The following is a 17095-nucleotide window of genomic DNA, read 5'->3' as shown; positions in this document are numbered from 1 at the left end:
ACCACATCAGGCACTGATCATCATCATCATCATCATCATCAATGTGAGCCCTCAACTGAGGTGCCCACAGAGCTTGGCCCCAGAGCCTGGCAGCAGCCCTGGAATCAGAGGCTGGGGCTAGAGCCTTTGCCCAACACACCCAGAAGCCTGACCAGATCAGGCACTGATAATGATAATAATAATATTCAGGGTGAGCCCTCAGCCAAGGCGCCCAGTGATCTTTATGCCAGGGCCTGGAATGAGAGGCTGAGGGTAGAGCCCTAGCCCAGCACTCCCAGAAGCCTGATCAGATCATGCACTGATAATAATGTGAGCCCTCAGCTGAGGTGCCCACTGAGCTTGGTCCCAGGGCCTGGCAGCAGCCCTGGAACCAGAGGAGATAGATCTCTATCCCATCAACCACACACAGGAAAAAGCCCAGCTCCTATGCACTCTCCCACTCTCTCCTCCAAAACGTTATTAACAGCCTTGTCCCACTCCATGGCTTGCTGAAACTGAAACCAGAACTGGGAGCGGAGTACCCTTTTATAAGCTGAGGACTCATAGAGAAACGCAGGAGGCCTGTGGTTGGCAGTCAGAACTGCCTAACAGGGTTTTCAGGGATGAGATTGGAGTTCCCTTGGCCACAGAACACCCCCCCTCCTCCCTCCCTCCCCCCTGGTGTCTGCTCCCATGTTACCAATTGTAACCGATTTGCAGCTCCACAATTGGAAGGAAGACCTGCCCATCAAGCTAAGGTGGGCTTTGATTGGGGTGTCCGGGGCAACAGAGAGAGTGCAGACCGAGTTCAGGCAGTCCCTCCCTCCATTGCCGAGGCAATTGATTGAAGGCACCAGAGTGTCTGGCTTCTGGTACAGTGGATGAACCCAATGAACGAGGCTTGCGACGACCACCTGTTCGTCTGGAATGGCGCCTCACAAATCACCTGTCCGTGAACAGACGAATGGGTTATCCATGTGTTTTTTCCATTCATAATGCTGTTCGTGCCCATGTCTAAATATGATTCTAATTTATTCATTGTATTTTTATAGGATCTAGATGTTATGTTTAGATTCATATATGACCTAGATGATTAATGATGACTGAAGTAGTAGATGATTGTAGAGATACGATTTATATGATTGTATGATGTAGTTCATGTTTTATGTGTTTATGTTTGGGTTTATTATTTGAAATAAATGGGAAAAAATGACTGCCCATCTCAAGGCCTGTATGGGATGTGCCTCAGTGAGTTCTTGTTCATGATGTTCATTGCAGTCTACCAGGATGTATGTACATGTTAACGTTCTCCATTTGTAAGTCTTCTCTAACTATTGGAAAGCAGTAAAAAGAACTATTGTCTAAGTTACCAGCTGTCTCCTTGTTGCTGGGTACCAAGATGGCAACCCTCATCTCAGAGAAAACTTCAGAAAGGAAACAACAAAAACAGAGACATCTGCAGGGAATACTCCCCTCAAAAATTAGGGGGTGAGATTTTCTCCTAATATGTTTTGACACTGAAAGTCCTCCAAACCACAAAAATCATAACTGAGGCTCTGTCCCTCTTTGCAAGAGTTGTTTACCTTCCTATAGTGGCTTTTGTCAAGCTATTCCACTCAGTTTGAAGTATGAAGTCTCCCCTCACTTAAACTCAAAGGCAGGTGAGCTTGTTTAAAGCTTTTTCATTTGTCTATTATACTACCTCTTTTTGCTATTCTTGTCATTGTTTTTCCATTACATGTCATGCTAGGGGGATAGTGGTATACTAGTTAAGAGTGACAGGGCTGTAATCTGGAGAACCGGTTTGATTCCCCATCCCCACTCCAGCTGGGTGATCTTGGCTCAATCAGAGCTTCACAGAGCTCTCTCAGCCCCACCCACCTCACAAGGTAATTGTTGTGAGGATAATAATAACACACTTTGTAAACCGTTTTGAGTTGTCCTGAAGAGTGGTATATAAATTTAATGTTGTTGTTTTTATTTATTAAGATATTTAAGAGCTCTTTTCTCCCTTAAACTTTGGGGTGCTACCCCAAATTGGGATCCTGGTATACCCAGGCTGAAGTCCCCAAAGTTCACTTTACAAGTGACACATGTGGGGTCAAGGAAATAATTCTTAAGATTACCTCAATAGTGCCACTCAAAGTCTAAACCTGGCGTGGTAATTATCTTCCCCAGCAATTATCCACATCATTGTAATCCATTCATCTCATCTAAAGCTCTCAAGACTTTCCAGAAGGCACCAGAAAACACTCAATAAACAAGCCCAGAAGAGCTTATAAGAAACCTTCTTTGCCATGGACACCCAGGAGAGGAGAAAGCAGGACTCTGTCCCTTTGATCTCTCACATGTTACCTTGAGAAGCCAGAGCTGAGATTTTAGCATGGGCCACCTCTGGTAGAATCCTTGACATTCACTTCTCATCAAGCTAGCCTGTTAGGTCTTAGATAGGCACACGGGAATCTGTCTCCAAAGATTTTTTTTTTCAAGGATGTTAAGGCTGGGGGGTCTGCTTGCTCTGTTCGCTCCCATGGTGTATGAAGTGGATACTCTGAAGTGCCTTGGAAATGATCCCCTCTTTGTCCCACATCAGTGGTACCAGCCAGGGGACTTCCTCATTGGTGAGATTACTTCTCAGTTCTGTTTCCAGCTTCACAGGGTTGATTTGAACGAGAAGCCTTCACGGGACTTATCTAATGCTCCAGAGTAAGGATATGTATATATATTTGCAACTGAGCCCTTTGAGGTTTTATAGATACCAAATCATACCAATTTTTTTATAGAAGTAATAGGAGGCTTAAAGAAGGAATTTATAGACTTGGGCCACCCTAGATTTTCTCCATTGCAATGGTTTATGTATTGTACTGTCTGTGAAGTGCATATGGGCTTCTTCTCTGATAAGAATCTCTTCCTGAGAAGCTAAGAGATTCTTAATTATTGTGGTTTTAATTGCACCAAGTTGCCACGTAATTAGATGGAAAGAAATCTAAAAAATAATAAGGAAAACAAACCTTTGGAATTTGAACTTACCAATGACTGTGCTATATCGAGACATAGGGAGAATCTTTCATAGATTCTCATAGAGCAGAACTACAAGTGACAAAAGGCAAAGATTGGACACTTGTCAGCTTCTCTCAAGTTTTGATGGGAAATGTAGGCAGCTTGGCGGAATGTTGGACAAGTGACAGTTGAAAAGTCCATTGGACAGCAGTCAGAGAGCGAAGCTGCGAGACCAGGATGCCTACATTTCCCATCAAAACTTGAGCGAAGCTGACTAGTGTCCAATCTGTGCCTTTTGTCACTTGTAGTTCTGCTCATAGATAGCTGTAAAAGAGGGCTGCAGAAAAAGAAATCTAACAGAGATACAAATTTGCAGTTTCAAACAAAATAAATAAAAACATCAAAAGTACTGATAAACACTCCAGATGGTGTCAGAATGTGGAAGGAGGATGTAAGTGAAAATGGGTTGGTTCCAGTCTAAACTGGCAATTTCCACTGATTTCCCATTTCTACTGCACATTCTCCCTATTCCTCAGGAAAAGTATTTGAAATATCATTTGGCTGCTGCAGGAGAAGGAAGCAGTAAATTTCCATTCTGCTGCTAGAAAAACAACGCTAGATTCAAACCAATTAACACAACCCTAGGCAGAGTTACTCCGGTCTAAGCCTATTGAAAGTAACCGATGTAACTCTGTTTAGAATTTCACTGATAGTGTCTAAATGGCCAGTGTGTTAAAGGTGTTATAGAACAGGCAATAGCTCCCTTGCAGAGCACTGGTCATATTTTTTTCAGGCTCCTGGAAAATGAAATAAGTTGAAGACAAGAGCCTATGTTTCTTGTACACTCTACAAATTGCTGTCATACAAATGTGACAGTATTAGGCATATATTTAGTCCACTGCATTCATGATGGTGCCTCCACAGAACATTTCAATTGTCCACAATTTCACTTGCTGCAGTTTTTATGTGAAATCTGTGCCCTCTTCCAGATTTCCTCCGTTCCCTTTGTTCAAAGGTCCTTTTTCACTTATCCTTGAGTTTCAGACGACTCTCTATTTCTCCCTAGCAGAATCTATTTGAGAATGAGAGGCCAGCCAGTCCAGTAAGGGTTGCACAAACATGAAAGAGCAGGACAGGAAGCAAACCTTAGCAGATTTACTTGGGTTTGCTCAGAAGTAAATCCCATCTTATTCTGTGGGATTTAATCCCAGGAAACAGGGAATGCAGCCGTAGTCACCCAGGCATGTTTCTAGACTTTGGCCTTCCTGGAACCTGAAGAAAGTAGGACCCTTTAATAGCTTTGGCTGATGTGGCAGCTATGATGGTCATTCCTTAAAAGGCATAGTGCAGTTAGAGGGATTCATGCTCTGGTCATGCCCCAATGAAACTTCTGTGGGTATACTGCTATGGCAGCCCACCCATTTCTGGACACAATTCATAATGTTGCTTCTTAACATAGCATCATAGAATTTTAGAATAATAGATTCATAGGGTTGGAAGGGATCTCTTGGGCCATCTAGTCCAACCCCCTACACAATGTAGGAAATTCACAACTACTTCCCCTCCCCACATCCTCAGTGACCCCTGCTCCATGCCAAGAAGATGACAAATCATGAAGCTTTTAACTAGCTTGAACCCAGGGCCTTGGACTGCCTCCTCCCAGATTGTTCTATTTGCCAGTTAAGTTCCCCATTTCAAAGTCTATTGCTGGTGTTTCTGCCCATGGAAGTGGGATAGGCGGCCGCTAAAGATGGGACATTCTCATTGCTGGTTCTCTGTTTACTGAATGCTCTCTCACCCTTGAAGCTCATTAGCCACCAGCATTATTGACTTCTAGGCAGCAGGACTCTTTTGGTCACCCAGTCTTTTGCCTCAGTTGTTTCTTGGTGCCTGGTTCCTTTCCTGCATTTAAGTATGCTTCTACATTAATTTTTCTGGTGGCAATAAATGATGATGATGTCTTTTATAGCTGCCGATTTAATTCCATTTATTATAATGATTTGATATGACGGTGGAAGTTTCAAGCAACATGGTCAGATTCTGAAGAGTACAATAGAGACAATGCAATCTGATGAGGAATTTTAAACCGACACACTTAGCTAATTGTAGATTTCCCCTCTTCACTACTTATCTGAGGGCCAAGCTACAAGTGATGAATGACACTTGAACAGCAAGTGTATTTCTCCTTGTTCACTTACCCACCACTCAATCCACTTGCCGTTCAAGTGTCATTCGTCACTTGTAGCTTGGCCCTGAGTAACCAACTCAAGACATAAATTTAGGAATCACGAGAAAAAAAGTTTATTCGCAATCAGGGTTTGGTATCTGAATGCATACAGAGAAGCAATGTCACCTGCATTTTATACCTTTCAGTCGCCATAGAAAAGTTTGTATGCCGTTCATAAGATCTTATATAGTTCTGTAAACAAACAAGACAGTACATGATCTTCTGGACAGTGGAGATGGATAGGTCACAGTTAGCAATTAAAAGAACATACAAAGAATAATATTTCTGGCTGTTGCCATTAATTTCAAAGCATTACCGGGAAAGAATCCTCAAGGCTGGGACTGAATATCTCCAGATAGAAACAAGTTTTAACTTTCAGCATATAGTGCTTGTGCCCTTTTCATGGCCACCATAGCAGAATGTCATGATAATTACTGCACAAACAGAAAATACAAAACATAGGGTATGAAGAAGAAACTTCTCACAGACTTGGAGCAGCCCTGATCAATGAGTTTAAATTGCATCAAGGAACTATCCCAAAATTCTCTAACACAATCCTAAGTAGAGCTACTCCAGTCTAAGTCTGTTGATTTAAACAGGCTTAGGCTGAAGTAACTTCTTAGGATTGCACTGAGAGACCTTTAAAATGAATGAATGTGAACAAACAGCTTGCCTTCCCAGTTTCATAGAACTGATCCTGAGCTCTGTGTTTTCTTTGGAAAACTAAATAATCCCATGGGCACGAGTTCCTGTCCTTTGATCCATGCAGAGGTCAGCTTAGTGGGCAGTTAGATGTACACAGAGGGTGCATAGTCTGTCAAAGTCGGTATAACTCTGCTGAGGATGGTGCTATGAATTACTTTGAATATTGGAGCAAGCATTGCAGATACAGTCACAAATGCTGTCAGTAGCTGGACCCGCATATGCATTACTTGCGTTAGTTACCTAGAGTGCATCTGCATCAAAAAGTGGTAACAAAGAAACAATACGAATTTCAGTTTAGAAAATTCTGGAATCCATTGCTTTGTTCATTATATGTTCCAGCCAATCATCGTATTGGCTTATACTTATATTGGCTTATTCAATCTGCCTTGAATTTCAGTGAGAAAGGTGGACTAGAAATAATAATAAATTAATTAATTAATCAGTAAACTAATAAAATAAATAAGAAATAGAATATTGTTTTCTTGTATTTACAATAATCCTAACTCAAAAACAGAATGGATAAGTACTGTAACTTGGGCGCTCTGCAGAATTCCCATATAATATTTATCTCTTTCTAAAGAATGGTGACCAAGTTCTATCAGCATGCCCTGGCCTTGGCATTTGCTGTAAAAGAGATCAATGAAAATCCCCTCCTTTTGCCCAATGCTACGCTCGGATTCCACATCTACGACAGCTACCAAAATGCAAAGATGACGTATCACAACACCATGGACCTGCTCTTCAAATCACATGTATCTATCCCTAATTACAAATGTGATACCCAGAAAAGCCTCATATCTGTCATCGGTGGGTTTAATGGAGATACCTCTTTCCATATGGCAGACATCTTAACTGTCTACAAGATTCCACAGGTAAGACCCATGCATGATAGGGTGTGCGATACAATATATTGGACTATTGTATGGTTCAAACAGAGGGTGAATATGGATTGTTACCTGATAACAAATCTTCAAAGCCTGAAAGAAAGCTGCCCCAGAAGCAGAATATAAAATAGCAGAGTATAATGCCATAGGTCAGAGGCTACTTGATGGCGCATATCACACACACATTTAGCAGATCCATTCCAGTGACCTTCTCTGAGACAGAGAGAGAGAGAATCCAGGATTCTTTTCTTTAAATGTCTCAAAGTCAGCAACTGTCCTCAGCAAATACTATTTGCTTAAACAGACACATAAATAATCTCTAAATTATTCCCTATCTTTTCTTTTAGCTCACATATGGCACATTTGCCCCTGAGGAGAGGGATGAAACAGAGTTCCCTTCCTTTTTCCGCGTGTCCCCAAATGAAGGCCATCAGTATACGGGGCTCATCCGATTGCTTCTCCATTTCCAATGGATATGGGTTGGGCTCCTTGCCATGGATAATGACAGTGGAGATCTTTTCTTGAAGACCCTGGAGCCTTTGCTTTCCAAGCATGGAATCTGTTTGGCGTCCACAGGAAGAATCCAAAACCAATCGAAATGGGATTATTTACCTGACCTTTTTGATTTAACCACGAGTATATATAAACCTTTGACAGACAGCCATGTCAATACTATTATTCTCTATGGTGAAGCCATGACCCTGGTAACAATGAACACTTTGATGTTTCTAGGACTTGCGGAACATAAAGAAGATGTATCATTGAGAAAAGTGTGGATTATGACGGGCCAGATTGATTTCACGTTATCAGGCTTCCAAAGTTTTATGAATTGTGATTTGTTTCAAGGTGCCCTTTCCTTCACAATTCACTCTCAGGAGGTTCTTGGGTTCCAGAAATTTCTCCACATTATTAAACCTCACTGGACAAAGGGAGATGGTTTTCTCAAGGATTTCTGGGGGCAAGCATTCAATTGTTTATTTCCAAATTTCCAGGAGCCAATCGAAGCCAATGGGACATGCACAGGGGATGAGAGATTGGAGAGTCTTCCTGGATCATTTTTTGAAATGTGCATGACCGGCCACAGTTACAGTATCTACAATGCTGCTTATGCTGTGGCACATGCTTTGCATGCCATGTATTTAACTAGAGGCAGAGCAATTGTGGGTGGAAGAAGGATAAGATTTCATGATCTCCAACCTTGGCAGGTAACATCTCCTTTGTTGCCATGGACATGTTGGTACAGGGTGAGAAAATCTCCCGTTACGTTCTCCACCCATAACTGGGGAAAGTCTCATTAAAAAAAATGTTCTTCATTGAAACTCTTTACAGTTTCACATGTGTTTCCTGTTCTTGGATCCTGGAGGTTAGGTAAATTGTCTTGGAATTGGTTTCTTTGCATGACTCAAGATCTGGTGCAAGAGATAGACTTTGTTGTACTAGATGGGAACAGTGACCACAGTGGTATGAAATTCAGCATTCAGGTCAACAGAAAGTTGCCCCAAAGCAGTTGTGCCTTTGTATGACAAAGGAATGAAAGGGGAAGGAGGCAGAATAACAGTTTGCTATACTGGGAGAGGAAGTTAAAAGTTCTCTCTCTCTCTCTCTCTCTCTCTCTCTCTCTCCAGTCTCTCCACTTCATACATAATTTTATAAACTTCTATTATGTCCCTACTGAAGTGCCTCCCCCCACCTCACCTGCATCCTTCCAATATCTTTAGCCTTTGATCCTAGGCTAGATGTTCAGATTCCTACTTAGATTTGAATTCAGACCTTCAGGACTTTCATACAGAAACTGTTGCTCTGACTCGCTCCACTCATTCTTTTTTTTAACTAGCTCCACCCATTTCTTCAAGGCATTTCCTTTAACAATGCAGCTGGAGAAACAGTTTCTTTTAATAAGAATAAGGAAATGGGAGCTGGATTTGATATAACACACCTGATCACATTCCCAAACAAGTCTTTCCAAAAAGTGAAAGTTGGAAGGGTCGATCCCAATGCTCTTGAAGGAAAACAATTTGTCATCCAGGAGGATATGATTGACTGGCAAAGAACTTTCAACCAGGTATGGAAACAGATCAAGATGGGTAGCCATGTTAGTCTGTCTGTAGTGGCAGAAAAAAAGCAAGAGTCCAGTAGCACCTATAAGACTAACAAAATTTGTAGGAGGATGAGTTTTCCTCACCTCTCACTTCATGAGTCACAGTTCACAGCAGGAGTATGAATCTGAGATGGCATGGCTAATATTATTGTATCCATTGATGATGTTAATAGGATTTATATGATCTATAGGAGTGCAAAACAAGATGCCAACTTTACCCTGCTCATCCTCTAATGTGATTTATGCCATCACGTGCCAGCAATGCCCTTCCACCCTCTATCTTGGATAAACTAGCCAGTCGTGTCAAGAATTAATGGCCATAAGTCAGAAACCACAACAATCAAAACCCAGTGGGGGAACATTTTAACCTTCCAGGACATTCAGCTGCTGACCTAAAAGTAGCAGTTATCCTGTGGAGGAATTTCAAAGGGAGGTTAGAGAGACTGCTGAATTACAACTGATAAGGATGCTCAAGACAATGCAACCACCTGGCCTGAATCGAGATCTAAGCTTCCTGTCTCATTACCAATACTGATTTCTCCACACACACATCCTCTGCATACCCCACCCTATCCAATCATGCCTGTTATTATCATTCATTGGCTTTTGTCATATACCTTCTATTGTCATTCTCCATCTAAAATCTCTCCACTCACCAAGATATAAGGACAGATGGACTTACATTCTAGCTGTATCTGAAGAAAAGAGCTGAGACTCACAAAAGCTCATAACCTACCACAATTTTTGTTAATCTTATAGGTGCTACTGGACACTCTTTTCTACAGGTATGGCAAGTTATTCTTTATGGTAACTCAAATTTTCTGAATAGGTTGGGTATTGGAATGTTCCTACCAGGGCTCTGTAATCATATCTTATCCACCAACTGAACCCAACTGAATTAAAATAACAACAATAAAAATAATAAAAATAAAAAGATAAAACATATTGCACACGCAGTACTTGAAAATGATTTCCCATATATGAGGAACACTGCCATGAGACATTTCTATAATACCCACATTTTCCTCACTCAAGCATGAGTGGGCAATAATACTTCTCCATTCCAATTGCCCAATGATTTGCAGTATTTGAACAATAAAACGATGCTTAATTTTTCCAATTCTAAAATCTTTTCATTTTTTAAATAGGTATTGCCCTTGTCATTGTGCAACGATCCTTGCCTCCCAGGTTATCACAAGGAGAGGAAGGAAGGACAACAGTTTTGTTGCTATAATTGCATTCTCTGCCCAGAAGGAAAATTTTCAAACATTAAGGGTAGGTGAAATAGTACATCAAATTTCCCAGCATTCAATATGAACACAGGTAATAATTTCCTGAAGAAGAACTTGAAGATAACCACTTTCTAATGGAATGGATATTGCTGTCCTGCCAAAAGTTAAAGTTTTAACCCACTGTTTGACACTGCTGTCAGTTGACATATTCAGCAGTGGAGCGTAAGTACTGACAAATCTTGATACACTTACAGGGGTGTTCTGAATTTTATTTAATGAACCACAACAATGATTCAAAAGGGGCGCAATTGTCTAGTCCAGGCAGAGAATCACAATGACATTCTTAGTTTCAGGTGGGAAGCCAGGTTGGTCTGTAGTAGAACTGGAAGAATCAGGTCCAGTAGTACCTTAAAGACCAATTAGATTTCCAGGGTATGAGCTATTGAGAGTTAAAGATACCTTTATCAGATATCTAATGAAGGAGCGTAGAATCTTGAAATATCATACTTGGGAGGATGTACCTAATTTGCTTAAAGGTTCCAACCAATTCTAAATTGGCTTTGATGCCATAGAATTCTAGGTGCAACTGTCAGGGATAAAATGGTTCAATGAAGCCCAGTTAGGAATGGCATGAAGGCCTCTCTGTGTATGCTCACTGTACAGGTCTATGATTTGATGCTTGTATTTGCCATTGATTATTTGTTTAACAAAATTTATATCCCACTTTTCAGCCCTCACAAGGGCCATCAAGGCAACAAATAAATGAAAACGTACACAATAAAAATCACATTTTAGAACCATTCAAAGCACCCAAGGAAACTCATCATTAAACAATTAAAACCAGAGCTAAAATTCATGCAGAACAAAATAACAATTTTCAGTATGAAGTGTAAATACTTGAAAACTTGCATAGATGTACCTTATGGTTTGGTAAAACAAGCTAAGCATACCGAAAATTTCTCAAACACTACAAACTATAGAAGATTAATACATGACGAGAAGACGCAGTTAGAGACTCTTTTCAGACTGCCATCTACGGACAAATAACTAGCAGTATGAATAACTTCGCCAACGTTAAAAAGAGTCATGAAATGTCAGTTATTACTCCTTCCCTTTTTCCCCTCAGATATGGTTGACTGCATCAGGTGTCCAGAAGATCAATATCCAAGCAAGGACCGAGATCAGTGCATGGACAAAATCATAACTTTCCTATCTTTTGAAGAACCATTGGGGATCACTTCAGCATTTCTAGCTGTGTCTTTGTCCCTGACTACAGCTTTGATGTTAGGAACTTTCATTAAGCAGAGAGACACCCCCATAGTCAAAGCCAACAACCGGGATATCACTTACACTCTCCTCGTCTCCCTCCTTCTCTGCTTCCTCTGTCCTTTGTTATTTCTTGGAAAACCAAAGAAGGTGACCTGCTTCTTCCGCCAAGCTGCTTTCGGCACCATCTTCACAGTTGCGATTTCTTCCATCTTGGCCAAAACCATCACTGTGGTTGTAGCTTTCATGGCCACTAACCCGGGGTCCAGTGTGAGAAAATGGGTGGGGAAAGGACTGACCAACTCTGTCCTTCTTTTTTGTTCCTTCATTCAAGCAAGTCTATGTATGGCATGGCTAGGAACCTCACCCCCTTTCCCAGATTTTGATCGAAAGTCACTGACTACAGAGATTGTGGCACAATGTAATGAAGGGTCTGTGATTATGTTTTATATTGCCTTGTGCTATTTGGGACTTCTGTCTTTTATCACCTTGATTGTGGCTTTCCTAGCTAGGAAATTGCCAGATAGTTTCAATGAAGCCAAGTTCATCACCTTCAGCATGCTGATCTTCTGCAGTGTGTGGGTGTCTTTTGTTCCAACCTACTTGAGCACCAAAGGGAAATCCATGGTAGCTGTGGAGATCTTTTCTATCTTGGCATCCAGTGCTGGCTTACTGGGTTGCATCTTTATTCCCAAATGTTATATTATTCTGCTAAGACCAGAGCTGAATAAGAAGGAACTGCTAATCAATAGAAGGAATTAAAGAGTCTGAACTGCCATATGTGTGTTGGTTTTAATGGATGGTCTTTTGTGGCATCTATAAAAATGAGACCAAATGCCCTTTGTATTGTGGTTACCTTGGCTACCATATTCATCGGGGATTCTTACTTTGATGTTATAAAGATGAAAATGTACTAGATATAGGTCTGAGTGAAAACGAAAAAATGTGACAGATTTGTATGAATGAAGAATAGGGGCTAAAACCTAATTTAGAGTATGCTAGGGCTGTCCCTAAAGTTTGTCAAATACAAGTTATCCTGTAGGTTCTCACTTAAAACACAGAGATCAGCTGGGTGGCCAAGCCAGAAAAAAATTCCAAGCATCTCTTCCTAACTCCACCAAAAGGATCTCTGGCTGAGTACACCTTGCAGGAGATCATTGACTAACATGGCAAATACCATACTGAATATATTCCATATAGCAGGCACTGGGTGTCAGGCCAGAGATTTGCCCCTGAAAAGGCTGAGGACTGAACTCTTGATTTCAAGGACCACAGCAGGCTTAGGGTTTCCACTTCCCAGGGGGTGCAAGCAGAGGATGGTGGGGTCATACTGGTGCATTCATGTATCATGCATCTGGTTGTTTGCAATTTGCTTTAGTAGTGCATCATAAAGCAGTGCCTTCCAATAGAATGTTCCCTTTGTTTTAATAATGCTTTGGTGTCTATGACTTCCTCCTGACAGTTTTGTACCCACTGGAGTAATAAGGACCCATTGAACTGGAGGCCTCTTGCTTAAAAGAACTGAATTAACAAGGGTAAAACTTAAGCAATTAATATAGTAATACTTTGAGTTATGCACTTTGAGTGGGCCTGAAATTTACTACATATTGGTGTGCTTGAGGAAAGAAAAGCAATTTCTATATTGTTATAAACCCGGCTCTCCAGATTAGAGTCCTGCTGCTCTTAACCACGACACCAAACTGGCTCTCCCCAAAACATTTGGGACTTTACTTGCACTTGGGTATGCATGGGGAATAGACAAGACTTTCTTTTTTTTATTTTTGCCAGAGTAGATATATTGCAATACACTTTCAAATGCTTTACTTCAGACAAATGTCTTTCTAAAGAGAATGGTGCTGAAAGATGAACAGCATCATGTAGCAAAGAGAGAAGAAGTCAACGGGAGTAAGGAGAAGTGCACAGAAATACATGCATGAGTAATGCGTGGTTTTCTGGACAGACAGTTTTTGATCTGCCCCAGAAAGAGTTTGTTTCAGTGTGCATCCTGCACAGTAATACATGCCGGTGTCTTCAGGCTTCAAGTTACTCAGCTGCAGGAAAACTTGTCTTTTGGAGGTGTCTCTTGTGATCCTTAGTTGACTTTGGAGCGTGCTGTTATAAACAGTGCCTCCACCTCTCCAGAAAACTCCAATCCATTCCATTACATTTTGTGGTGTCTGATGGAGCCAATGCATGTCGTAACTTGTTAAAGACAATCCAGACACTGTACAGGTCAGTTGCAGAGTTTCTCCAGGCTTTCTCATCCCACCACCCGTCTCAACAAGGGTCTGGGAAGAAGCACCTGAAGGGCAGTAAAAGAATGTAAAGATATTATTAAAAGATGCACTGGAAAGATCACTGTTGAATCCAGGGTGCCATCTACATAAGGGAAACTTACGTGCTGGGAAGAGCAAGCGGAAACTTACGTGCTGGGAAGAGCAAGAGGAAACTTATCCAGAACCCCAATTCCATTGCTTTGGTGTCTGGCGAGAATTTGGAGGACCTGAAGGGGAATACAACCGAAGAAATTCAGTTCTGTATTTTTTACCTGAAATTTCTTTTTTAAAGAAGGCTGCACAAGCAAGTCATTTGCATAACATCAAAGCAGCTCCTATTACAAGCCAGAGGAGTTTGCCGTGTTAGTCTGTAGTAGCAAAATAGAAAAGAGTCCAGTAGCACCTTTAAGACTAACCAACTTTACTGTAGCATAAGCTTTCGAGATCCACAGTTCTCTTCGTCAGATGCAGTTCTCTTCGTCAGGTTTGGGCCGCTGCCTGTTAAAGTCTGATCCAAGCCATTGGGGCCTGTTTTGGACAAATTTGGGCTCAAAATGGCCCAGCTTCAGACACTACTGGGTGGAGGAGTGCTCCCCCGCAATGGAGCGGCATGTTCTGGGCTGGTTTAGGCCTGATTGGGGCCAAATGTAGCCTTCTTCAGGCTGAATCTTACCCCCCTCATGGAGCACAGGAGCGCTCCTGGGGTGGCCATGGCCTGTGTGATGACATCACTTCCCAGAAGTGACGTCATTGTGCTGTCCTGTGAGTGTACATGCACATCTAGTGAGCAGCATGCCACCTTCTCCTGGGAGTTGTCCCAAGTGAGAGGTCCCCCACCTCTTTCCCCAGAAAGAAAGCCCTGCTACTTTCGCTCCTAATTGTGGTTTGTATTAGTAACATATTTTGCCCTGTTGTCAGTAGAGGAGCACCACCTCCAGGAAATTATTTCCTGAACTTTCACAGAAGTAATAGATGCACGAGTCTTCAGGTTTCAAGCACAGAGACCTGGACATGTCTCTTGTGATACTTATTCAATTTTGGAGGGCATTGTTATAAGCAGTATTTATATTGTTCCTTACAACTCCAATGCACTCCCAGTGGTTGACATGGCTGGGAAACTTGGCACTGCTGTTCTTTAAGAAGCCTAATGAAAGATACTGGAGACACACTAAGCATATGATAAGAGCAATCCTCAGAGGAGGGAAGGATGCCTTGTCTCCATCATAAGCAATGATAAAGATAAGGCATGCACTGAGATTGGCGTTTGGCCGTGTTCTTTTGTGTTTAAGACAGAGCCAAGCCACAAGTGACGCCTGACACAGGTCAGCTTCCCTCAAGTTTTGATGGGAAATGTAGGCATCCTGGTCTTGCAGCTGTAATGGAGAGCCAAGCTGTAAAACCAGGATGCCTACATTTCCCATCAAAACTTGAGCTAAGCTGACAAGTGTCCAACCTGTGTCAGGCGTCACTTGTGGCTTGGCTCACAGTTTGAAGCACTATCAGTCACTTACTTTTAACAGGTATTCCCAAGTGGAGCTGCTTCCAGACAAATTGTGTGTGTACAAATTTGTAGTCCTGCTATGGCAGCAGCATCAATCCATGCAGGAACAGGCAAGAACAGCATCCACTTTCCCCTCTCCCCATTCTCTAGGTAAGTCCCACCGTCCCAGGAATATACTTTCCTAGGGTCAGGAATGATTCCTGGGGAGGAAGCAAAGCTAGGAAGAGCAGCGAGGCCACTCCTGGTGGGCTAATGGCCTCTCTACAACCTGGACCAAGCCAGACCATTGACAAGAAGGCTGTACCCAACTCACCTGGGTGCACACTGCATGGATGGAGGTGCTTGGATAGCTTGGAAGGCAGGCTGTTTCTCCTTTCCTCCATCCTTTCTGTGCATGGGGCTAGGACAAGCAAAGGGACCAGGCAGGTATTTAGCGTGAGCAGTATTACCCACTCTCAGAGGAAACTTCCAGTTGTGTCTCTACATAATCTAGTGTTCTGGAAATGGCATGCTTCCCATTGTCATTAAGAAATGTAGGATATCTTGTTTCACACACAGGAGACACTGGACCAGATAGATCACCTTCTTTGCTGGGAACAAAACAACAAACTCCTTGGATTTCAGGCGGAGAGGTGATTGTTTCCCTTTACAGAGACAAATAGGTAGATTATACACGACCATTTGTCCACCTGCCGGGAAGAATTAAGAGAGTTAAACTGTTCAATATCTTGAACTAGAGCCTGAGTTAGGACCACACAAATTGAGGATGTACGCCTTGTTATTAAAATTCGACTGGTACAAACTACTTCATGCAAGAGGAGGGAGGTGGGCAAGTGACCACACATGCAGAAGAGGGGAAGTTTTACCTCCTACTCCTCCAATCATCATGACTCACAACTGAACAAACAGACTGAAGTTCGGCCAAGTGGGAATGGTTTGCTCCAGTACATATGCTGGTGTGATGGTGTCAGATTTTCAAAGCCAATCCCATTTTTTAAAAAAATGCTTGGGACTCTAGTTGTACTTGGGTGCATGTGGGGAATAAACAAGACTGTTTTATTTTGGAAATCAGCTACAAATTAAGACATGGAAATAAATTAGCAATTCCTGGTGGCCCAGTCACCAGGGGCAGAGTGGGCATTATGGTTACTGGGACTTCTCCTGGTAAGCCAATGGCTTCTCTACAACTGTGACCAGCCGGGCCATTGGCAGGAGAGCTGCACCCAAACCACTGAGTGCACACTGCATGGATGGAGGTGCCTAGATAGCACAGAAGGCAGTCTGTTTCTCTTTTCCTCCCTCCTTTGTATTCCTGGAGCTAGAGCAGGAAAAGGGTCTAGTCAAGTATTTTGTGCAATCCTCTTTCCTTGTTTGGGAGGCCAGGGATGGAGGCAGAGCCATTTTCAAGGGCAATTTTATGGGATTGCCAACCTCCACGTGGGAACTGCAGATCTCCTGGATTTTCAACCGATCTCCATATAAAAGAGATCAGCTCCCTTGAAAAAAATAGCTATATTTGAGGGTGGACTCTATAGCATTATAACCTGCTGAGCTCCAGCTCCTCTCCAAACTTCACCCTCCCCGCACTGCACCCCCAAAATCTCCCCTCTCCAACTCAGAGTGTGCAATCCTACAATTTGCATTTTCCTTTGCCCCCAGTATGGTTCACAATGAAATAAGAGATCAACATTCTGCCAAGTTGGAATGGTTCTATCCACTTTATATGCTACTGTGATGGTGTTGGAGCTTCAAAGCTTGATCCCATTTTTTAAAAAAAATGTTTAGGACTTTAGTTACACTTGAGTGAATGTGGGGAGTAGACAAGAATTTTTTTTCTTTTGCCAAAGCGCATATATTGAAATATATTTTCAGACGTTTTACTTAAGAGGAATTTTTTAAAATATATATATAATTTTATAAACAAGAA

General features: G+C 42.0%; 1 protein-coding gene across 1 annotated transcript; it reads left to right on the top strand.

Moving 5' to 3' along the window:
• The first annotated feature begins 2509 nt into the window (after window positions 1–2509).
• Window positions 2510–12153, top strand: LOC129339904 (vomeronasal type-2 receptor 26-like). The gene is made up of 6 exons (XM_054994475.1): window positions 2510–2685; window positions 6492–6783; window positions 7143–8000; window positions 8630–8857; window positions 10042–10168; window positions 11252–12153. The coding sequence occupies exons 1-6, from the start codon at window positions 2510–2512 to the stop codon at window positions 12151–12153; spliced, it is 2583 nt and encodes an 860-aa protein (XP_054850450.1).
• The last annotated feature ends 4942 nt before the right edge of the window (window positions 12154–17095 follow it).

Source organism: Eublepharis macularius, chromosome 12, assembly GCF_028583425.1.
Source record: "Eublepharis macularius isolate TG4126 chromosome 12, MPM_Emac_v1.0, whole genome shotgun sequence".
NCBI lineage: Eukaryota > Metazoa > Chordata > Lepidosauria > Squamata > Eublepharidae > Eublepharis > Eublepharis macularius.
The sequence above is the reverse complement of the archived record's forward strand: the minus strand, read 5'-3'. Positions and strand labels throughout refer to the sequence as shown.

Coding starts and splice junctions, on each gene's coding strand:
- LOC129339904 (XM_054994475.1), top strand. CDS start 2,510: ATGGTGTATGAAGTGGATACTCTGAAGTGCCTTGGAAATGATCCCCTC. Junction 6,784..7,142: donor CTGTCTACAAGATTCCACAG/GTAAGACCCATG, acceptor CTTTTCTTTTAG/CTCACATATGGCACATTTGC. Junction 10,169..11,251: donor AAAATTTTCAAACATTAAGG/GTAGGTGAAATA, acceptor TTTTCCCCTCAG/ATATGGTTGACTGCATCAGG.